We start from the raw sequence: 23,703 nt of genomic DNA, 5'->3' as shown, positions 1-23,703 counted from the left end.
TACAAAAAAACACTGGGATGCTCAAATTGAGAAGCTACAAAACTGACATATTTCGCTGTTTCACCCATGTGGCACCTATGTGGAACATGTAATGTGTCTAAAGAGCAAAGCAGCGTCATTCTTTGGGACCATAGTGTCCAGGTGATTCCCTCACAGCTTCTTTTACTCAAATCCCACTCTATGAATTTGGGTTGAATCAGCAGAGCTCGTAAGAACATACGACCTTACATTCGAGGCCTGCTTTGCTTTTATTAACTTTATATTGCCCTACTTTACACTTAATTGTCACCAATGTGCAGTTTTGGGCTGCAATGTGTGTTTTTCCTACATTCAAATTTTTAAATCCATGTCCCCATCTTCTGGGGGCTCGGTTAAGTGGGCCACCCCATCACTCCAGCAGAATGAGTGTAAACTTCCGCTCGCGCATGCGCGAACGTGAGGGTTCCTGTTTTCATGCTCTCAGGTTTGAGCAGCGCCCGCTCTGCCTGCCCGTCCCTTTCAGTGGCGCCGCATCGGCTGCTTTTCTGGAACCTGCTAGAAGCAGCCAGCCCAGCTGCAGGCATGTGGTCGGTCACCTTTGGCCGGGGACTTCTCAAAGGAAGGTTGGCCCTCGCTCACGTGGTTTGGAAGCCATAGGCATTGCAGCGGGGAGGACAGTGTTCACCCAGACCTCATGCTACATTACACTGAAACGGGAGGAATCTGCCATGAAGCTCTAGGCAACAATGTGTGATTATTGAAATGCCCCGCCTTGTGTAACATTCATCAGCTCAGTCATCATGAAGTTGCTTCTCACTTGCACGCTACTTACACTGTAGGCTCTGCTTGTCTTGTTTCTCTACAGCTAGCCCAAATCCTTCCCACGGAGGAAAACTTCCTGCTCTGCTTCCGGCAGCACGCGGGGTCGAGTGCCGAGTTTATGGAGGTGAGTCAAAACTCTCGTTCTGTCCACTCCATGCACACACAGACACGGGAGCTGGACCACTCTGGTTCTGCCTGGTTTATGGTGTACTTGCACTGTTCAAAAGAGAGCTGTGCAGCCCCCGAAGGGCAAGTACCATGAGTATGAAGTGTACACTACTTATGCTAGCTACTAATCTGAGCTAAGCGGAACCTTTCCGCTACTCGCTGACTGCACCCGGACCTAATCCTATTACAATTGATACACCGCGCAATACTTGACTATGCAAGAGTTGTACTTCAATTACACTGCAGATTTGCTGCAGTTACATTATAATTACAAATGGTCTGTTCACAACATAGCTACTGCATAGACACAGTGCAGAGTACGCATACACCAGACTGCAGACACACTGCGCGCAGCGCAAGACTTCCTTATAATGGAGTTGCAGTGTAATGATGTTGCCGGCACACTCTAATATTTACGTGCAAACGCGTAAGGCTGCGGAAATAGTTATGTGCGCTTGCGTAACATTTGGCTTGCAAATCAAGTAGAGTGTGGTATAATTTACCCTAGGCTTGAAACCAAAACGCACAGTTGACTTCACGGAAGTTGTGTTGTGCTTGCACTGCTGACCCGCCATACTATGTTGATTTATACCTGGCACCGCTACCACCTAGGGGCCGTCTCCAGGTGCTCATTGCTCGGCCACACTGCACATGCATTGTCATCAAAGCTCCCAGTCTTATGGTATTTATTTTGCACCATTTCCATCTGTATTTATTCATATTTAAGTCGTTAGTAGTATTTTTCACATGTATTTACAATAAAAATAAACCTTAGCATTTGTATGGCCATAATGGGAAGCTCCTAGAGCTGCGTTCTTGCACAGAAAGGCGAGGGCTTCATATCTGCAGCCATTTCAACAACTTAAAAAGGAATTCAGTTTCTCTTGAGACTTTCTGTTGTATTACTTTGTGCAGCCACTGACCTGCAATGCATGTTTGACAACTTAAAGACCCAAACAGCAGACAGGCATTTCCGGCTTTCTCCTTTTTTTTGCAAATACTGAAATGAAAAAGAGTGATTTCCTTCTGTATTTAAGTGTAAAAATCAGTAAAAACGGAAAACAGGGAGACTTCATTGTAATTCGACTGTGCAAAACTTAACTGCACGTGCATTATGTAGCATATGCATGTCGCCTGCAGTGTTCAATATGGCACGACCCTGGCTTTACCACCACGGGAGTACTATTCAATTGCACCATCGCCGAAAGAACAGGGTCAAGCGTAGGGCGTTTAGCTGGTAACAGCGGTAACTTTGGAAAGGTAGACTGGCCTAACAGAGAAATCACAAAGGTTTGTGACAGGCTCGTACCTTAGAAAGACCAGCAAGGTTGGTGCCACACCAGACACACGTCATGTGTGGGCCTAGCACATGAGGGTCTCTTGGTCAGTAATGCTGGACAGAGTCCGAGATAAACAACTTTCGTAACATACTGGGGCTATTATGTAGCGTAATGGACAGTGATTCTAAACAGAGGAGACGCTTTCAAGGCAAACATGGATCAATAGTGCAGAGCTTAGAGCCAGGCCCAAGAAATAGTGACCCACATCGCAGTAATTCACCTGCTAGACTAGGCCAATCCTCAGACTGCGCCCTCAGAGAACAGAAACCTGTTACCCACTATGAAACTTCAATTGTAATCCTTCTAGAAGGATGTTGCACTGTCATGTATGAGGTGAAGGGTCATATCTGTCGCAGAAACCACCTCCACAAAGATAAAAGCACTTAAGATAAAATTGACCTCCATGGAAGCCAAAGTTCATATTTAGTTTGACCTTCACAGAGGCCAACTCTCATATCCTAAGAGCCTGCCACCTTCACAGATGTCAAAGGGTCTATCACATTCTTAGGGGTCAAAGTTCATATGTTTGGGAAAAGGTCACCCCTACTGAGGTCAAATGTCATGTCCAGAGCAAAGCTGTAAAGGTCTGGGTTACTACCTCTCCCTGAACCTCATCAAACTGCACTGGCTCCTGGTGGAAGCCTGTATCATCTTCAAATTCTGCTCCATCATCTACAAGGCTGTCACTATGAAGTCCCTCTACTACCTCACTGAGAAAAACAACATCTCCAGAGGTCTACAATCCACCAGAAGTAAGGATATGTGCGGACTTGAACTCCACCAATGCAGAAGGGAAAGAACCAGAAGACAGGCCTTCTGTGGCCACACCTCAAGACTCTGGAACCTCCTCCCCATCAACATCATGCATGTCCCCTTGCTTCACAGTCCAGGAAGGAACTCTAGACCCTCCTTTTCAAGGAATGGCTCCTCCCTAACACCTCGGTCCACACACCCTCCACTCCCCACCATACCTGAGACTGAGACTAGGTGACCTGCTCCCCACTGTTTCCTCCCCTGGTTGCTTCTAGATCCCCTGCTGCCAAATTGCCTGCCTTCCCCACCCCCTGGTGCTTGTACCTTGCTCCCTTGTTTCTCTTCTTGCTTCACCAGGTTCTTCCCCCTATGATTGTAAAGAGGTGCGCACTCAATAAATAGCCTAATAATAATACCTCTCACCTCTGCAGAGACATAAACCGATCGAGGTCAAAGATCACCTCCGTGGAGGTTTAACGCTCACGTTTAGAGGAAGTATTACGTCTACAGTGGTTAAGGCTCATATCTGGGTTAAATGTCTCCTCTACAGAGTTTATATCTGAAGTGATGTCATTTTCAAAGAAGGCAAAGTTAATCTGCTCAGCTGAAGCATACAGACGATTACAAAACTGGATGTAGCATTGGATTTGCCAATTTACTTGCATTGGATCAAGGGACAATTTGGAAAACGAGAAACTAATACACAAATTACACAAATTAAAAATATCAGCACTTGTTACTAAACAATTGAATGTCGTGTTAGTAGTATCTATGCTGGAACCCCATCTTGGGCCGCAGGATAGTGAGACAGGCCGTGCATATGGCTCTGGGCTGAGTGGAGGGTGGCCGGTTTATAAAGTTGAGGGTAGAGTGGTGTGAATAATGTAGCCTTGACACATTCAGAACCATAATTAAAGAGTGAATTATTCTGACCCCACCATTATGACGCGGTTTCAGCGCTGGAACACACTGATATTGGAGACTCTGAGAAGGCAGCCAGGCCCTGTAGCTAATTTGACCCACAGAGGGCAACTGATTAAACTGGGGTTACCCATGAGAAAATTCTGTTACAATGCCGAACCTTAGACCCTACCCCTCTGGTAGTGAGCAGGCGGGGCAACTGGAGAAACATGCAGACATGGAGGGGGGAATCTTCATCGACTTAATGGAGCGTAGGTTATGTATCGGGTTTAGGTTGAAGCTTGCCATGGCACGGTACTGAAACATCCTACCCACGGGCCAATGCACCCTTACTCCTAGCCTGTTTCATAATGCACAGTAGGGATCAGGTGGCATGTCTCTTTTTTTGTACCAGCCAGGCTACACTAGAACAATATAGAGAAGGAATTGCGCTCGAGCAGAAGTCTGCGACCAGTGGCTCTCCAGATGTTTTGGATTACGATTCCCAAGATGCCTCGCCATTAACTGTGATCAAATAGCTGGGGTCCAAACCTCTGGAACGCTAAAGGGTGCAGGCCCCTGCTCTAGAAGCCAAAGCTTTACGTGGCCATGAACATGGCAGGCGAATGCGGGTCTCAATGCTGCAATCCACCCAGCAGAGGCAACAATGGAGGGGTGGTTCTTGGGAGTGAGATTCTCTTTGCCCTCCTGCCCCCTGTTGTTCCCCAGCCTGCCTGCAGGGATGATCAGAATATCTCTAACTCTAGCTACTCTTACCATTGCAGGCTTGGCGGAAGTACGACACAGACCGCAGCGGATACATCGAGGCCAATGAGCTGAAGGTAACAAGCAAGCCTGAGCCGAAGCAGAAATCTGGGGTCTGACTTGGGTTCCTCTGGTGGGCCCCAGGCAAGGATAAGCCAAATGACCCATGCAGTCTACAGAGAGTATACCAAGGCCTGCTTCTAAGTGGAGGGAGGTGGGAGATGAGCCACCCCTTCTATGGAGGGCTGGATTTCTTCGCTCACTTCTGGGCACATAGACCTTGGCAGCAGCCTTAGCATGGAATCACCCCAGCGCATTTCCCCCGTGTCACTCAGGCGCATGCAGCAGACCTAAGCCAGGTCCATCGCCAGCCTCACCCAGGCCCTTGCACCAATCCTCAGCAAAGCAGGCTCCCCCAAAATCATGTCCAACGCCTCACACAGCCCCTTGCACCAATCTTCAGCAAAGCAGGCTCCCCCAAAATCATGTCCAACGCCTCACACAGCCCCTTGCACCAATCTTCAGCAAAGCAGGCTCCCCCAAAATCATGTCCAATGCTTCACACCGCCCCTTGCACCAATCCTCAGCAACGCAGGCTCCCCCAAAATCATGTCCAACGCCTCACACAGCCCCTTGCACCAATCTTCAGCAAAGCAGGCTCCCCCAAAATCATGTCCAACGCTTCACACAGCCCCTTGCACCAATCCTCAGCAAAGCAGGCTCCCCCAAAATCATGTCCAACGCCTCACCCAGGCCCTTGCACCAATCCTCAGCAAAGCAGGCTCCCCCAAAATCATGTCCAAAGCCTCACACAGCCCCTTGCACCAATCCTCGGCAAAGCAGGCTCCCCCAAAATCATGTCCAAAGCCTCACCCAGGCCCTTGCACCAATCCTCAGCAAAGCAGGCTCCCCCAAAATCATGTCCAACGCTTCACACAGCCCCTTGCACCAATCCTCAGCAAAGCAGGCTCCCCCAAAAGCATGTCCAACGCCTCACACAGCCCCTTGCACCAATCCTCAGCAAAGCAGGCTCCCACAAAATCATGTCCAACGCCTCACACAGCCCATTGCACCAATCCTCAGCAAAGCAGGCTCCCTCAAAATCATGTCCAACGCCCCACACAGCCCATTGCCTCAATCCTCAGCAAAGCAGGCTCCCCCAAAATCATGTCCAACGCCTCACACAGCCCCTTGCACCAATCTTCAGCAAACCAGGCTCCCCCAAAATCATGTCCAACGCCTCACACAGCCCCTTGCACCAATCTTCAGCAAAGCAGGCTCCCCCAAAATCATGTCCAACGCCTCACACAGCCCATTGCACCAATCCTCAGCAAAGCAGGCTCCCTCAAAATCATGTCCAACGCCTCACACAGCCCCTTGCACCAATCTTCAGCAAAGCAGGCTCCCCCAAAATCATGTCCAACGCCCCACACAGCCCATTGCACCAATCCTCAGCAAAGCAGGCTCCCCCAGAATCATGTCCAACGCCTCACACAGCCCATTGCACCAATCCTCAGCAAAGCAGGCTCCCCCAAAATCATGTCCAACGCCCCACACAGCCCATTGCACCAATCCTCAGCAAAGCAGGCTCCCCCAGAATCATGTCCAACGCCTCACACAGCCCATTGCACCAATCCTCAGCACAGCCCATTGCACCAATCCTCAGCAAAGCAGGCTCCCCCAGAATCATGTCCAACGCCTCACACAGCCCATTGCACCAATCCTCAGCAAAGTAGGCTCCCCCAAAATCATGTCCAACACCTACCCGGGCACATTTTTCTCAACCTCAATCAAGTTCGTGTTCACAACAACACCCGCATACATCTGCCCAGCCCCACCCAGACTCGTGCCCTAAGTGGCCTCCGATACTTCCCCCCGAGAACCCAATGCTTCACTCGCTAGGCAGAGTTCCAATATGCACAGGCAGCCTGGTTTTCCATGCCAAGGCTGCCCTCGCTGTGCTGCTGCCCTGCGGCCATATGCCATGTTACTGGAGCGGCTTATAAACATGGTGACTGCTCATGAGACATTGCGGCCATGCGGCAGTGACACCACAGGGCAGCATGGCGCCATCCAGCGTTCCATAATGGATCCAGTGCTTTCTCTGAAGTGAAGCTCTCTCTCTCTCTCTTCACAGGGCTTCCTATCGGACCTCTTGAGAAAAGCCAACCGGCCCTATGATGACAAAAAGCTGCAGGAGTACACCCAGACCATAGTAAGGATGGGGCAAGCCTGAGCTGTGTGCTCAGGGGAGGTGTAGATGCCACGACTGATGTGTGTGCTCAGGGGAGGTGTAGGTGCCATAACTCATGTGTGTGCTCAGGGGAGGTGTAGATGCCACGACTGATGTGTGTGCTCAGGGGAGGTGTAGGTGCTGCGCTTGATATGCTTGCTCAGGGGCAGTATAGCGGCCACGCTTCATGTGTGTGCTCAGGGGAAGTATAGATGTCATGGAGGATGTGTGTGCTCAGGTGACGTAGAGGTGCCATAACTCATGTGTGTGCTCAGGGGAAGTATAGATGTCATGGAGGATGTGTGTGCTCAGGTGACGTAGAGGTGCCATAACTCATGTGTGTGCTCAAGGGAGGTGTAGATGCCACGACTCATGTGTGTGCTCAGGGGAGGTGTAGATGCCACGACTGATGTGTGTGCTCAGGGGAGATATAGATGCTGCGCTTGATATGCTTGCTCAGGGGCAGCATAGCGGCCACGCTTCATGTGTGTGCTCAGGGGAAGTATAGATGTCATGGAGGATGTGTGTGCTCAGGTGACATAGAGGTGCCATAACTCATGTGTGTGCTCAGGGGAAGTATAGATGTCATGGAGGATGTGTGTGCTCAGGTGACGTAGAGGTGCCATAACTCATGTGTGTGCTCAAGGGAGGTGTAGATGCCACGACTCATGTGTGTGCTCAGGGGAGGTGTAGATGCCACGACTGATGTGTGTGCTCAGGGGAGATATAGATGCTGCGCTTGATATGCTTGCTCAGGGGCAGCATAGCGGCCACGCTTCATGTGTGTGCTCAGGGGAAGTATAGATGTCATGGAGGATGTGTGTGCTCAGGTGACGTAGAGGTGCCATAACTCATGTGTGTGCTCAGGGGAGGTATAGATGCTGCGCTTGATATGCCTGCTCAGGGGCAGTATAGCGGCCACGCTTCATGTGGGTGCTCAGGGGAAGTATAGATGTCATGGAGGATGTGTGTGCTCAGGTGACGTAGAGGTGCCATAACTCATGTGTGTGCTCAAGGGAGGTATAGCTGCCATGCTTGATGTGTGTGCTCAGGGGAAGTATAGATGCCATGACTGGTGTGTGTGCTCTGGAGAGGTGTCGATGCCATGACTGGTGTGTGTGCTCTGGAGAGGTGTAGATGCCATGACTGGTATGTGTGCTCTGGAGAGGTGTAGATGCCATGACTGGTGTGTGTGCTCTGGAGAGGTGTAGATGCCATGACTGGTGTGTGTGCGCTCTGGAGAGGTGTAGATGCCATGACTGGTGTGTGTGCTCTAGAGAGGTGTAGATGCCATGACTGGTGTGTGTGCTCTGGAGAGGTGTAGATGCCATGACTGGTGTGTGTGCTCTGGAGAGGTGTAGATGTCATGACTGGTGTGTGTGCTCTGGAGAGGTGTAGATGCCATGACTGGTGTGTGTGCTCTGGAGAGGTGTAGATGCCATGACTGGTGTGTGTGCTCTGGAGAGGTGTAGATGCCATGACTGGTGTGTGTGCTCTGGAGAGGTGTAGATGCCATGACTGGTGTGTGTGCTCTGGAGAGGTGTAGATGCCATGACTGTTTGCTTGCTCAGTGGAGGTGCAGGAGGCCCATTACTAGGTGGTGTACACAGGGTACGAATAGGTCTCATGATTGAGATGTGAACTCAGCGAAGGTCAGGGCTTTCCATATTTGAGATGTGTGCTCAAGGAAGGTAATGTTAGTTCAGGTGTTATTTGTATAGCACATGTGTTAGATCCCATCAGCCTCTAGATTTCGGCAGCAGGCACGAATGTGATGAGCCTGTGTGCATGTCCCGGAGTTGTCCAACTGGCCGGATCCAGGTCCGGTTTTCAGGCTACCCCATATTCATAGTTCTGAGATAAATTTGCATGCAATGGTTCTAAATGTATGCAAATATTTCCTCGTGAATATTTATGAGAGATATCCTGAAAACCTGTCAGGGTCCCAGCCCTCGAGGCCTGGATTTGGACAACCCTCTAAACTACGGCTGTGAAAAGCTTGTCTCTCCAGCTTTTGCCTCTTGTTTTGGGGGTGGTCAGTCCTCTGACCGTAGGGTCTTACTTGTTCTTGGAGATAAGAAAGGGGTGTGGGGGGGGGGGTTGCCCAGGCATTTCTATGTGAGGCGCGAGATTTTGAAGCAGATCCGGTCTTGCGCCATGAGCCAGGTGATGGTGCAGAGATGCCTGCTGGCGGCTGGCAGCTCTCAGTCTGAGGATGAGTCTGCCTGCAGCATTCCAGACTGTGTGCTGCCTCTGCTTTTAGTAGACTGGCCGGCCCTCATTCAAGGCATGGCGGTAGCCAGCCTGGAGAGGATCCTGGCTCCTGCTACTATACAGGGGCTTTCCCTGCGGCTTCATCTCCTGTGCACACCTGGGAGTTCATGCTGCAAAGGCGAGTGAGTGGGAGTGCGCTTGTGTGTGTGTGTGGGGGGGGGTCAACTGGCTTATTATTGGTGATTTATAGCTTCATGCTGGAGTAACCCTGCTCCTGAGCACTGGACAGGGATCGAACCAATGTTGCATGGCACCATCCTGGACCCAAGGCGGCTGCATTGCCCCCAGCATTAATGCCCACACTAGGATGTACTGGATTGCATAAGAATTGTTCCTGTGTAGAAGAGTGAGTTGGGGGGCTCCCTACCCTGCCGATGTCTTGAGGCCCCGTGCATTGCCACACTCGCTGGGCAAACTATACCATGAGCACGCATGTACCAGCTGCAGGTACCCATGTGCCCAGGTGGGGTTTCTCGGGTCTGGTTCTTCGTAACTTGTAAGGTTTTGAGAGTGCCATTATTTTACGAGCGAAGGCCCTGCAACCATGTTCCCATTCTTGCAGGGAGGCCTTCATTACAAATATTCAGCACCATTGGGGGAGGGTGGGGGGGCTGGCCATACAGACACTAGGTCGCCCATGGAAAGCAGCCCACTCGCTCTGGATTTTCTGCCAGATATCTGTAGTATTTTTACCTTCAGCAAAACCCACCTGAACCTAAACCCCGGCCATCACCGCAGGAAGCCGTGCTGCGGCCTAGGTCAATGGGATGGCAGCACCTCCGACACCAGGGCGTTCCTCCAGGAAATGCCAGGCTGGCTGCTTCCTTCTCTTGAGCCTGGCGGGCTTGGCATCCTCGCGGCTTCTGCTGGTGATGGGGTTGGGGTGGGGGGGTGTCCTGCCCCAGCGCTTCCGTCTTGCCCTTTGATTGTCTTGGATTGGGATTTACGGCTTGCAGGTGGGGCCTAGATGTTTTGGGGAAAGGGGTTACTGGAGAGGAGGAAGCGCCAAATCTGGAGGGAAAAAAACGTTCTTTTTGATCGATCAGATTCCCTCAGGTGGGGAAAGACACTGCCACTCTCGACGCCTGCCTTCAGGCTGTCTCAGGACCTCCTCCCCTGTTTCCTTTGTTGACCTGTCCCCCACAAAACTGCCAGGCTATTATGCAAGCATACATTTAATCAGCTGTTGATGAAGTGGGTAAAATGAATAGTTTTCACTTCGGAATCTGAAATAAAGTCCATCATGCAGTTTACGCTATGAAACACGCTCGCAGAGCTTCCCCCTGGCAGGCTGGCCATGCCCCCATTTCACCAGTGGGCATAGGATGCCGACTGAGGTATGCAGGCATGGTCAGTGTAAGGGTTTATGCCGGCCCATGCCAAGGTCTCTTGGGCACCACCATCCCTTAAGATGGGGCCTGGTTTGATGTTCCTAGGACCTAAATGGCGCCAAGGCAAACTCTCTGCTGGTGGCGTTCTAGTCAGCTGGTTAGAACTGCCCTATTGTAGCAATGGCCCCGTGGCCCCACTGGAGGTGTGTGATGAGGGCGTAGAGGACACCCTGATTAAGATGTCAGTTACTGCCCTGGGAGCAGGTGTTGCACGCGCTAATCGAGTTGTCTGTTTCTTTCGGCAGCTGCGAATGTTTGACATGAACGGGGATGGGAAGCTGTGTCTGTCGGAGATGTCCAGGTAAGAGCCCCGCATTCCCATCTCCTTCACTGAAAGAGTGAGGGGGGCATGGGCAAATCCCTGGCTGGGAGTAATAATAGGACTGTGATTCAAAACCAAAGGGAGACCTGAGACGGTCAGGGCAAAATATCATGACGTGTGTTTTTTAGGAACTGCAGGGAATAAGGTTTATCGCCCGTCCTTTATTTTAATAAGTGTCTCAAGGGTTTGAGGGGGGGCTCTGGAAAGGGGACATGGGCTAAGTGGGGAGCGGGGATAGGAAGAGGGTATAGAAAGAAAGGGGGATAGTGGGAACCAAGCAGGAGGGGCGGGGCGCATTGGTGAGCCCCCTCCTTTTGTTTCTTATTCACTGGCTCGGAACCCCACAGGCACACACCTGCAGGGGTCCGAGCCGGCGATTAAGAAACAAAAGGAGAGGCCACACCAAAAGAATTGAGAGCAGAGCGCCCGCCTCCTTTTGTTTCTTTGTAAGAGGTACCAAACCCCTTAGGTATCCCTTTAACTCAACATAGCTGTGTGGTTAAAGGGCTACCTGAAAGGTCAGTGCCTCTCCCCTTTTTCTAATCAGAAACTCTGACCCCACAGGCAGCCCTTTAAACATGCGGCTCTGTTGAGCTAAAGGGCTGTCTGAGGTGTTTGGTGCCACTTGGGCAAGTCGGGGGGAGCCGGGTAGATCCCCGGCTCAGGAGCACTTTTTGAAGACTGTCAGGGCTCTGCCCCTGTTAGCCCCTCCCCTCTTAAAGCCCTGTCTATTCCTAATTAGATATCAGTCAGCATGAAAATAAGCATTACCATATGCTGTAGAGCTTGCAGAAGGTAGACTTTCTACTGTGTCCATAGCATAATCAAAACTACGAAAATAGCACAAAGTAGTCCATTCTTGCTTTGTACAATTGCTCTCAGTGCCAATGTGAACTGCGAATATAGTAAAATGAGTGCCTTGTAATACGTCGATGGCACATAGTTAACTTCTGGTAGTCCATATTCTAAGTTGGCATGGAAGAAAGACTACCTTCTATCAAATATATTGTATTTACACCCGGGGAGGGTGAGCCAACCAATCGGGTGGCTGGAAAAGTGGGCGAGAATACATAATCACGCCTGATGTGCCAGCAACCTGAAGCCCTCCCCATCTCACCTGCAGGACCAGAGACCTCCGGTCCCCCATCTCTTTCCGTCTGGCCACCGCCATTGACATACAAAAGGGACTAGGTTACTTTTTGGTTGACGGCAGCCATTTTGGAACATCTTTTCCGTGGCCGGCAATCCGTTTCAATGGTTTCAATGGTGGCAGCCATTACATTTTTTTGCTCCGAATGGGAGATGGGCTCGCGCAGAGCTGAACTCCTATACGATGGAAAAAAAAAATATCCACGTGAATAGCTTTAACGCCCGGGCTGGGGAGCGGACTTGGGCTTTAAAGGCCCGCAGCCCGAGCTGAGTCTCTTGCTTCACTCGGGCCTACCAAAGCTCGGGTTGGTGCGCCGTTAAAGCCCATGTCCGCAAAAGCTGTAGTATCTTACCATGTCTAGCTAATGGAGTGGATGAATTGAATGAGCAACCTCTTACTGTCCACCCGTGTGGGGCTTTCAAAAGTTTAAAAAACACAGCACTTTCCTGGGGGTTATGCCATCCCCACCCCATTCGGATTTACCGAGTTAAAAAAAATATGGGAAAAATTAAAAGCTAAAATTGCCAATTCAGAAAAAAGCTGGAATGTTTCAAACAGAGTCAAACCACCCGGAAATTCCGGTGACACTTTCTTGTTTAGAAAAGGACCAGCTGTGTTATCGGTATTAGGTCTATTGACCGCATACTTTTGCACACGTGTGAAAAAGACTCAATAATATAGACCACCTCCAGAGCCAGCATGCAATGCCTTCGGGCAGAACCAAGTCGCTGACGGGGGGGGGGGGGCAGGGACCACACGACTAGGTAGGTGAGGGGGGGGAGAGTGAGGGGGCTCGAGAGTGTGTGGGAGGGTGGGGCGATCACGGGGCAGGGTGAGGGGTAGGGGAGGAGCGCAAGATATGTTTGGATGCCGTGGGCACGGGGGCAGCGGTGGAAGGCACTTTACGGCGGATTCGCAGGTTGGACCCACGTGGATCATGTCTGGGCAGGGGAGGCTGGTTCAATATGTTAGGGGGGACCTTAGGGGGGAGGTGAACCCCCGACGTTGACAAACATCTGGTCTGTTTTGGATGCAGCCTTCAGCAGGGGGTTGTGACATAGAATTGTGTTCTATCTCAGAGTGAAACTGCCCAATTAGCAGCTCGCTGCATTTCCAGCCCCGTGCAATGCGGGATGCAGCAGGTAACTGAAGGCCGGCGGCCCCAGGGGCCTGGGCGTGTTGTTCTTTGTAGGGCCTCTGGGTCGCTGTGCTAGTGGAGTTCTCATCTCCGTTTCTCTCTCCAGGCTGATGCCGGTTCAGGAGAACTTTTTGCTGAAGTTTCAGGTAAGTTACTCCTGCTCTCTTTTTCGCCACTCCTCAGTCTGTCTCATCTTCTTGACACATTCTTTGCACCTGGCAGTGGCCTGGTCTGTGACATGACATCCGCCCCCTTCCCAGGTTGACATACACTGATGAGCATCTCCCGCTCTGATTGGCCAGATGTCTAAAGCAAGTGCATTAACCGCTGGGAAATCATTGCAGAGTTGCATGATGCATAAACACACGTGTCTATCTTTCGACATACACTTATGCTGCTCTGTCATGCAGCTGCATCCCCACCACATGCCTACACGCTATTTTTACACATGCAGTGCTCTATAATACACACGCCCTACTCTATCACATGCCTGTAGTTTTTATCATGCAATTGTGTGGTCCATAACACCTGTTGTCCTCAGTACACCTGTTCCGTTCGACAGTACCCTTACTGTGCTGTCACACACCTGCATCTCTCTGGCCTTGGCCCAAAGGGCTCTTTCTACACATCTAGTGCTCTCTAATACCCCTGCCCTGCTCTACTGTACACTACACAGCGCCTGGAGTGCTCCACAATACACCTGCAGTTCTCTATCATGCACCCATTCTGCTCCATCGTACCCCTGTACTGCTCTGCCATGTGCCCGGAGTCCTCCGCCATATGCTAGAAGCACTCTATATATGGCTGAAGCACTGTATCCAATGCCTGAAGGGTTCCCACCACAAGCATGAAGGGTTCTATTGTACGCCAGAAGAGCTCTGTCATGTGCTAGAGGGTTGTATTGTATGCCAGAAGAGCTCTGTCATGTGCCCGAGGGTTCTATGGTATGCCAGAAGAGCTCTGTCATGTGCCCGAGGGTTCTATTGTATGCCAGAAGAGCTCTGTCATATGCCCGAGGGTTCTATGGTATGCCAGAAGAGAGCTGTCATGTGCCAGAGGGTTCTATTGTAAGCCAGAATAGCTCTGTCATGTGCCAGAAGGTTCTATTGTATGCCAGAAGAGCTCTGTCATGTGCCAGAGGGCTCTATGCTATGCCCTGTCTGCAGGGCTCTACCACATGGGAAAAGGGTTCTATCATGCGCTTGAATGGCTCTATTGTATGCATGAAGGGTTCTGTCGTATACCAGAAGCACTTACCATATACCGGAATGGCGCTATCGTATGACTGAAGGGCTGTAGTGTATGCTTGAAACACTATATCATATGCCAGAGAGGTTATATCAGATAGATGAAGGGTTAACCATATGCCAGACAGGTTCTAGCATATGTCTGAAAGGTTGTACTGTACGCCAGAAGCGCTCTGTGTTCTGTCTGAAGGGGTCTATTAAATGCCAGAAGCTTTCTATCGTATGTTTGAAGGGTTCTATAATATGTCTGAAGGGTTCTATCATATGCCAGATGGGTTCTACCGTTTTCCTGAAGGGTTCTATCATATGTCTGGCAGGTTCTATCATATGTCTGGCAGGTTCTATCATATGTCTGAAGAGGCCTATCATATTTTGGAAGGGTTCTATCATATGGCGGAAGGGTTCTATCATATGTCTGACAGGTTCTATCATGTGTCTCTGCTTGTGTATGGTAGGGCAGCAGGATTGGATCTTTCTGTTGTCTGGAGGCGTGTGTGTCCTGATTCACCTGGGTAGGCTAGTGCATTGTTGATCTGATTTAGTGCTTTGATACCATCCCACCTATCATATGCCTGATGGGCCTCTCTCGTGCACCTGCTGGGCTCTATCCGCCCTCCCGTGTCTTGCACGCCTGCTACTCACGCATGCGCATTAATGACTCCCCTTTCTCCTTCTTTCAGGGAATGAAGCTCAGCTCCGAGGCGTTCAATTCCATCTTTGCGTTTTATGACAAGGTGAGGAATGCAAATTAATTTCCATCCTGAAAAGGTTTAGCAAAGGATGGGCACTGCATAGGCCCAGCAGCATCAGCCCTTCCCCCAAAGCGCTGCCAGCAGCCACAGGCCGACACCGGCTCCAGTAGAGAGCCTGGCGATGTGACCAGGTGGCATCTCCACAAGGGCTGTGGGTGCTGGCCACATGTGCACGTGCCTGCACCCATTCATAAGTAGGCGCAGCTCTCAAAAGGTTGTCCAGACACGTACCCCCTCTCAACATGGCCCTCCATTTCTGTGTAAGAGATGGGCACACGCGGCGCCCAACACTTACATTAGCTGCCAGTCCCCCTGGGTGGTGGTTGGGTATTAACATCTGCCAGCCTCACAGGGCCTGTCGCTTGCAAATCGATTTCTAAATTACCATCATGTTTCTGGGGTGGAAATGTAAAAAATAAATATATAAGTGTAAGCATAACACAAAGTGTCTTCTTTATCTCGATGGTGTATGTTTGCTCATGCAGAAACAATCAACAAATAGGTATTTTGTAATATGTTCCAGTTTGTTCAAAATCTCGCTTCTTTCCAGCTGTTTTCAAATAATTGTATGCGTCTGTGTTTCCAAGAAGCCCCCAGTCAAATTCTCCCTCTGCTCTGTCTCTCTCCCTCTTCGCCACCGCGCCCGGCTTGGCCTTCCCAGGACGGCAACGGCTTCATCGATGAGAACGAGCTGGACGCCCTGTTGAAGGACTTTTTTGAGAAGAACAAGAAGGTGAGATTCATGAAACACGTGAGCAGACACCCCTTAGGACAATCAGCTTCCTTCTCTGATGGGACAAAGCTCAGCCTATTCTCAGGCTGGCGAGTGAGTGCCCAGTCAATTCCCAGGCCAGATATAGTCCAGCCATTATCAGATGCGGGCATGAACATTACAAGGTGGGTGAACTCTGGTCCATTGTGAGATAATCCCTGGTCCGTTTTCTGGTGGGATAATGGAATGGCTAATTCATTATCCCATGGAATATAGTCAGGTAAACTCTCAGGGCACACGGGATTTTAAGGTACACCGAACAACTGGGTGAAAGCCCCCTACAACATTGCATTTACTAACTGGAAGGACATTTGCACTTTGGTTGAACCCATGACCTTCAAGATACACTCCCTGATTAGACAATAACAAATAATGAATAATTCTGTGTAGCTTAAAAAAAGATCACAATTAGTCTTGCAAGCCACCAACAAAGTAAAGCCCCCTGAGCTGTCCCATTTACACGGCACCATGTGTTGACTTCCTCTACTCCCTGCAACTGCCCCATGTGCCAGTTTACGCCCGTGGGCCTGGGTACCCCCGCACAGGTCCAGGTTAAGCTTCATATGCTGAGGTGCAGCCTCACATTAGCCAGAGAATGCCTGAATTCTCAGCGTCCCGTGCAGACTCATTCAGCAACCCTCCCATAAACACAGACATAAAAGAAGGACTACATCAACATGCTGCCATGATGGGCCTAAGATGCGCCACACGCACCCAAATGAGCAGACAGCCACAACCCTGTGTTGCGAATAGGTAGAGACTAAGCCTAGCAGTAGCAGTCCTGACTGGCAAGCCAACACTGACTGGGGTGTGCTTGCGTAAAGGAGTGTGCTTTAATGCCCCGAGCGAACAAGTTTTCGTATTAGGATAAAGTGTTTTACTCTGCCTTGCTGAACTCCAAGCTCCAATGAATGTGCACTGCAGGATAGATGTCAGCAAATGCCCACGGAGCCGTGCAGAACATTAATGCTACTTGGTAAATAGAGCGTGCAGAGCTGACCTCATATTTATTCGCATTAAGCAGACAGACCCTGAGGAAAAAATGATAAGCGCAGGACCTGAGGTCGCTTCGGCAGAATCTGTGTGAATGGCCTTACATTGTGAGATGTGCAAGGGCGATGGGGCTTTGGTGGGACCCATATCAATGGCAGTATCTCTTTACTCGGGAGGATAACTCGGGGGCAACGTAGCTCGCCTGGAAAGCAAGACGACGCAGAGCAACACAGGTTCAATCCCCGGCCCGCCCTTGGAAACCTCTGGGTTATAAATAGCCAATTATAAAAAAGACAGACTCAGAAATCTCTCCAAAAAGTAGTACTTTAAGAATAATCGGTCCACAAACACATTATTTCCCTCCTCCAATAACAAAGACCCACCCTTGTGCTGACAGGAACTCCTTGTCCCGTCTCCAGATATGATAGGTTATTTATAATGCACTTAATACCCAGAGGTTTGTAAGCACGGACCCGGGATCGAACCTGTGTTTCTCCTGTCGTTTTGCTTTCAAGCCGAGCACTTTGCCCCTGAGCTATTCTCCCTTATCCTGGGATTACAATGTTATATTCTCTGGTCAGGGGACGCCATTTCATCCTTAGGTTTGATGTGCAGTCAATTATAAGGTTAAATAAGGCCAGTCCATTTTCTGATGTGTCTGGTCAGATAATGCCTGCTATATTATCTAGTGGGATAATGCCCTTCCCAGTCTCACGCAGCGTAAATTGCTGGTGTATTCTCGGGTCAGATAAAGATGACTGCATTCTCTCTCAGACGGGGTTAGGTCTGCTCTAGTTTTCGGTGAGATCACATTATGTCATTTTCCAGCTGAGATACTGCGCGCCCTGTCCCAGGTGGAATACATCCAGGTCCATTCCCTGTCGCAGTAATCCAGGCCCATTCTCAGGTGGAATAAAGCCTGGTCCCTTGGAAAGCCACCCCTCAGTCATGACTCGAGCGAAGTGGGAAGTTGAGTCCCGCTGCCTCAGAGACAACGGGCGAGGTGAGGTGTCACCTAAGAGAGGGGCTTGTGAGCGTGAATACGACCAATTACCAGAAAGTGAGTGCAGTAGTTACATCTGAGTAGAAGCCAAGCTCTTGAGTGGGGTGCTGAAGGCGTGGCGCAGGAGCACCGCTGGGGCTGCCTGAGTACACTATGGGGTAGAGTACATGTCCCCGAGAGCCAAGGCCAACTTTGGCACCATGTCAGTAGTAAGTTCTCTCCCCTGGGGGGCCAGGAAGGCAATGAGACAGGTCACCTGCAAGGATGTCAACACGTGGGAGCGGCCACCTGACAAAGGGCTAAGAACTAGCACTGAAATGTGATGCCTGAATCAAAATGGAGGGTCTGATCACTGTGCGTCAGGATGACCCTTACTCAGTAATACACAAAGGATGCAGGCCTCAAACACAAAAACGGCAAACAAATACAGGGCTATATTAAAGCACTCTAGCTGCTAAGTGGTTTATGTCTCTTCTGGCCACATTGGAGCAAAAATCCAATAGATGAGGAACACACATTAACCTGAAAAGATCCAGCACACACCATTTCACCTTGAAGGTGCAGATAAGCGGTTCATGAAACTTGTGTTCTTAAATTCCAACATAGACCCGAGAGTCGCCTCCCCTTGTTAGCCCTTGCATGCATTCTCAAATGTAGTCTCTGGTTTCCCAGGAGCTCGACCCAATACCTCACCTCTTGACGTCACTGATTGCAGGGGGGAGGTACAGGGACGGTGCCAGGGCCTTTCAACTTTTTCAGTAAAAATGGGCCTCGATCCCCAGTTGGACCCCAAGCAGGTGCCCTCATGTCGGCAGTCTCATCCCTAAGCAAAATACTTCCTTAAAACAGTACAGTAAATGTGCGTTTAGCAGCGCTTTCGTTATAGGCCACCTTAGCCGCCACCCTGAGGCGGTCACTTTGGTCTGGCCTCTTGCAGTGTCCAGCAGCGTTCCTATCTCCTCGTTCACTGTCTACTGAGGTGGTGACCACATTAGCATCTCGCTGACAAAGAGCTTTTGATCTATCTAGCAGACATTTCGTGTTTCAGCTCCCTTCTGGCTGCCTGTCCCGTGATAACCTGCAGCTATTACCCACCCTGCATTCCTGTACCCCTCAGTGTAGTCTATACAGCCCGCAGATGCCTCCGACTGGTTTTCCCAGCTGTAAGGGAGGGGGCGGCCAAACATCATTTTGAGATGGGCCCGAATGAGCCCCGACACATCTTCAGCCACCGATGAGGGTGTCTACAAATTACATATGCACATGTGTTATTAAAATACTTTACCTCAACTCATTTTCTTCCTCCACACCCGTGCCACTTTTTTTGATTGTACACTGTGTCATGCAGAAATGAGTCCCTGCACAACCACTCTTCTTGCCCCGAAACAATATCCTTCTTGGCGTTACCACAGAGAAAGGGAGAAGGAGGAGAAAAGGAGGCTAGCGGGTGCAATACAATGCAAGTAGCTCATAGAAATATACGGCAGAAGGAAAGAACTAACTGAACAATGGCTGCTAGGGCAATTAACATTTTCCATTAGGGTTCTAAATTGCCCTGGCCTCAGTCGTTAAGAAAGCAGAGGCACCAAACAGATTGATGTCTCATTCCCAGAATGGAGGGGGGCATTGGAAAGAATACTTGAAATGAGGGGCCAAAGGAATATCAATGCTTAGTGATAACACATGGGATTCATGCTGGGAAAGTCCCATCATTTGGGAGACGTGAGAGTGAGGGAAGGCACTCAATCCCCGTCAGAGGCATTGGCCTATCAAGCCATCTCCTGAGTTCTCCAATAGGCCTGCCCACCTCTAAGAATAATATCACCATGCTTCGGGCAGTTTAGCAACAACCTCGAAGCGCTATTATCCATGCACGTGTACATCAGTTTATCAAGCTGGGAAGGTTGAAGGATGGAGCAGACCCGGCCAGGATTCAGACCCGAGTTCTGCAGGCTGGACGCAGAGGTATTGTGTGAGGGCTTAACTCGCTGAGCAATCTTACCCGCAGGGATGACCTGGCTTCAGTGTGCACTGCAGTGCTTTGGCCAGTAGCCAAGCGTGCCTGTGAAGTTTAGCACAGCGAAGAGTTCATTGTTGCTGTTGAGCAAAGATGGTAGCATGAGGGCTTGCCTGTCTATCACAGGCTCCAATGATAGCTTTCTGTATTTTGGCTGGATATCACTTGGCGAAGTTAGGCAAGCAGTGGCTTCAGCTCCTCCATCGTCTACTTCAGGGTTAGCGACTCTTCACTGTGACTTGCTGGACCCACGTGGCCCCCTCCAGCCTCGGGCTTGCTCCCATTGGGCAGGTTCTCTCTTCACTGACACTACATTGGCGCTCATCAGTGCCATTGTCTGGTGGTCAGCTCACACCGATCGAGCCCAGGCATCAGAGGGGAGGGCAATCAACATTTGGCAAATTGGAATCCTACTGCAGGCGTCCATCCTTCCAAGGTTGATGCATTGATTACCATGACAATGGGCTAATAGCACATGTTAGTTATTACAGCACTTAGAAGCCAGAGAAATCCGCCCGAAGCACCATATAAGAACACACATTAGTATTATAACCATGATGTGGAGTCATAGCAGAGGGTTTATAAAATGCAAATGCGGCATCAAGGGGCTGCACACACAGTCATTCCCTGCTCAGGCCCAGGGGCCATTCTTCTGGCCTAGGGTTCGTGGTAGGTGAGCACTCCCCTTGCCACTGTGTCTTGGCCGGACTCTCCCATTTCTGCATCAACCAGGGATTGTTCTCGGAGATGAACACAACTGCAAATAAAGATTAAGATGGTACCTTCCACATTCCAGGAAGGATCTCAAGACCCTCCCCTTCAAGGAATGGCTCCTCTTAACACTTAGTCTCACAGTCAGTCCACGGCCCCCATAACCCGACACTGTGCGTTCACCCCCCTTTCCCCTCTGTTCCCTCCCCTGGTTGCTTGTAGATCCCTTGATGCTAAATTGCCCCCCCCCCCGCCTCCCCGTTGTTAGCTCCCCACTCCTTTGTATTGGTCCCTTGCAACCTACCTCCCATCCGAGACTCGTAAAGCGCCCCGTTACTTCCCAAAGCTAGATCTGTGCCCAATAACTACCCTAATAATACAAGTACGGGCTCTTCTGGCTGAGACAAGGCGTGTAGAGAAGGGCACCCTGTGTGCACCTGCCCTGCTCCCTTCAAAAGTGGTGCAACATTTGCAGACAAGAGGCGTCTTTAATAGATAGCGTTCACACAAAATAACACTTGCAATGAACCTGAGATATTAAGAAGTCGTAACATGAATACAACAGACCCTGACACAAAGAAGACCTTCTTTCTCATTAGCATCCGGGGTGGGGAGGGCGCTTGCCAATCAGGAGGCTCGGGACGTGGGCTGTACTGTACAGCGTCCCCTTCCCCGCTCCCCCGTCACCAGTTAGCACCCGTGTAGTTTCCTAGACAGGTGCTAATGGTATCTTAAAACAAAAGAAACGTACCTTTATCCCGCGGCCCGCTGCCGCACAGCACTGCTTGTCAGTAAAGTCTGTTTTCATGACGTCAGAGTCATCAACATTGAAAACGGACTTCATTGACAAGCAGCACTACGCAGAGCTGAGCCACGGGATCAAGGTACGTTTTTATTTTAAGACCCCATTAGCACCCGGGTAGGGAACTACATAGGTGCTAATGGCGAAATGCCCCTCATCGGTGGGCCAACTCTCCGGTAACGGCACCGCCGCCCGCGTTAAGGCATGATCCCTTTGCTGAGGCCCGTAACTTGCACAGTGGGCTAATACCGCCTCGGGGCACATCGCCTCATTATGAAATGTATGCAACACCACGCTTCTCTTGGAAACTCAAACGCCGAGGGCCGTCTGACTTGGGTTGTTTCTCTGTTTCTTGTCCCCCTGCAGGAGATGAGCATCCAGAGCCTGACCAACTACAGGAAAAGCATCATGTCGCTCTCGGATGGCGGCAAGCTCTACCGCAAGGAGCTGGAGCTCGCACTGTGCAACGATGCCCCTTCCCCCATCTAAGCACTACTCTCCTACCAGGCCCTCTCCCCCACCCAACCCAACCAGTAGAGAAGGTTGGTGAGAGAGGAAGGGGAACATGCGCGCTGCCTCTCCCACACGCCTGCTGCCACCAAGCGGCCGCAGGCCTGGCTGTGCGTTGGAGGTTGTGGAGAAGGCATGAAGTAGTGGCGGCTGCGTACATTGTAAGTCACGTGGCTGCCGGCAGCGGATCGGAGATTGGTCAGAGGCTGGGTTCTGAATCTCCTGGGGGATTGCGGTTTGTTTGACACATTTATTTGGGGAGAGGGTGAATGGATTCTTTTTTGGGACTTGCTGTGGCCTCCTTGGTGTTGCTTTTTTTTTGGGGTTCCCTGTATTCTTTGCTCTGGGGAGGATGAATGGCCCTTTTTTCTTGGTTTTCCTCTGCCATACTTTTTTGCCCTTTTCTTCACCAAAGAGCACTGTACGAATAAAACTGAGGTGACTGCTACCGGAAGTCTGGTCTCTTGTGTCCACGCAGGGGGCGCGGGAGGGGCTGGAGAAGAAGTGAACTGAGGGAGGAACTTGTTGCTGTGGATACGCCAATCACCAGAAAGTGAGCACATACACCGTGTGTGAGCAGAGGTCAAGCTCTGGAGCGGGGTGCTAAAGGTGTACAGCAGGGGAGCGGTGTAGGAGCACCGCGCTGAGTGGTTGCACACACTATGAGGTAGAAATTCAAATAGAAAAGACAAAGGCTCCTGGCTCTGCCCTGATCTACCCAGGTAGGTTTGAAATTCTATAGTGAAAATAATCAGGATGACTCTGAGCTCATATACATTAATCACATTAACCCTACATGAAGACAAACATTGCTCTTAATTGCAGTGTGAGCAAAAACAGCATTTTGCCCCAAAGCTTTTAATGCATAAAATATCATTTTCAAATTAGTTGTTCAGAGCAGGGCACACATTAATAACATAATTCTGTACAAAATACACACATGTTCAGGCCAGTTACACTGACTGCAGTTGAATGCAGATAGGCATGTATCATCCCTTACAAGATATAGGGATTTTGGTGAACAAATGACATGTATGTGAAGTACACAACAGTACACAATGACTAATCCCCCACACTAATGTGAGATGGGGGTTTAGATTCTATTAAAGACAAGGAGGCGATTATTATGCATTACAATCTTTACTCTGAAACCACAGCAGCAAAGAAAAAACCTTTACAAACAAAAAAGTTTCAACAACAGAACTAGATAAAGTTCAATGTCAATGCATGGGGAACTCCCCAAACCATCATGGAGGATAGGTCATACCCTGCAGGGGACCAATGAGCAGGGACCCTCCTTTATATATGTTCATTACTCTAACCCCAACCCCTCTTTCTGCAGCTGACTTGCACCAGACGCCCAATGGAACGGTTGAACTGTGTAGCGCAGAGAAAAGGATCCAGCGAAACCGGAGATCTCAACCTTTCCGCAGCCTGAAGCAATGAAGAAGTTCTTCTGGATAGGACTTCTCACCCGAAATCACGCACTCCAGAACTTGTAACTGCGATCCACACTCCTGAGCAGAACCTCAACTCGTACCTGTAAGAACAACAAGCAAGAAGGGTGGGTGGTTGGGAAGAACAACAAACCAAAGAATGTTCTCACTTGAACCACCTGTGTACATGCGTATCACAATTGTCATATCATATCATATCCAGGG

General features: G+C 50.2%; 1 protein-coding gene across 1 annotated transcript in view; it reads left to right on the top strand.

The window, feature by feature from the left end:
* The window catches only part of CALB2 (calbindin 2), a 122,157-nt gene extending 99,667 nt beyond the window's left edge, over window positions 1–22,490 (top strand). Inside the window, exons 4-11 of the mRNA XM_069654696.1 lie at window positions 845–925; window positions 4,748–4,804; window positions 6,865–6,942; window positions 10,871–10,926; window positions 13,342–13,381; window positions 15,163–15,216; window positions 15,896–15,967; window positions 21,899–22,490. Coding sequence (XP_069510797.1) covers window positions 845–925; window positions 4,748–4,804; window positions 6,865–6,942; window positions 10,871–10,926; window positions 13,342–13,381; window positions 15,163–15,216; window positions 15,896–15,967; window positions 21,899–22,021 — 561 coding nt within the window. The 3' untranslated portion in view covers window positions 22,022–22,490. The remainder of the gene's footprint in view (window positions 1–844; window positions 926–4,747; window positions 4,805–6,864; window positions 6,943–10,870; window positions 10,927–13,341; window positions 13,382–15,162; window positions 15,217–15,895; window positions 15,968–21,898) is intronic.
* The last annotated feature ends 1,213 nt before the right edge of the window (window positions 22,491–23,703 follow it).

The sequence above is a fragment of the Ambystoma mexicanum genome, chromosome 1p, assembly GCF_040938575.1.
Source record: "Ambystoma mexicanum isolate Mex_15411 chromosome 1p, UKY_AmexF1_1, whole genome shotgun sequence".
Classification (NCBI taxonomy): Eukaryota; Metazoa; Chordata; class Amphibia; order Caudata; family Ambystomatidae; genus Ambystoma; species Ambystoma mexicanum.
This window is presented reverse-complemented; position numbering and strand designations above follow the sequence as displayed.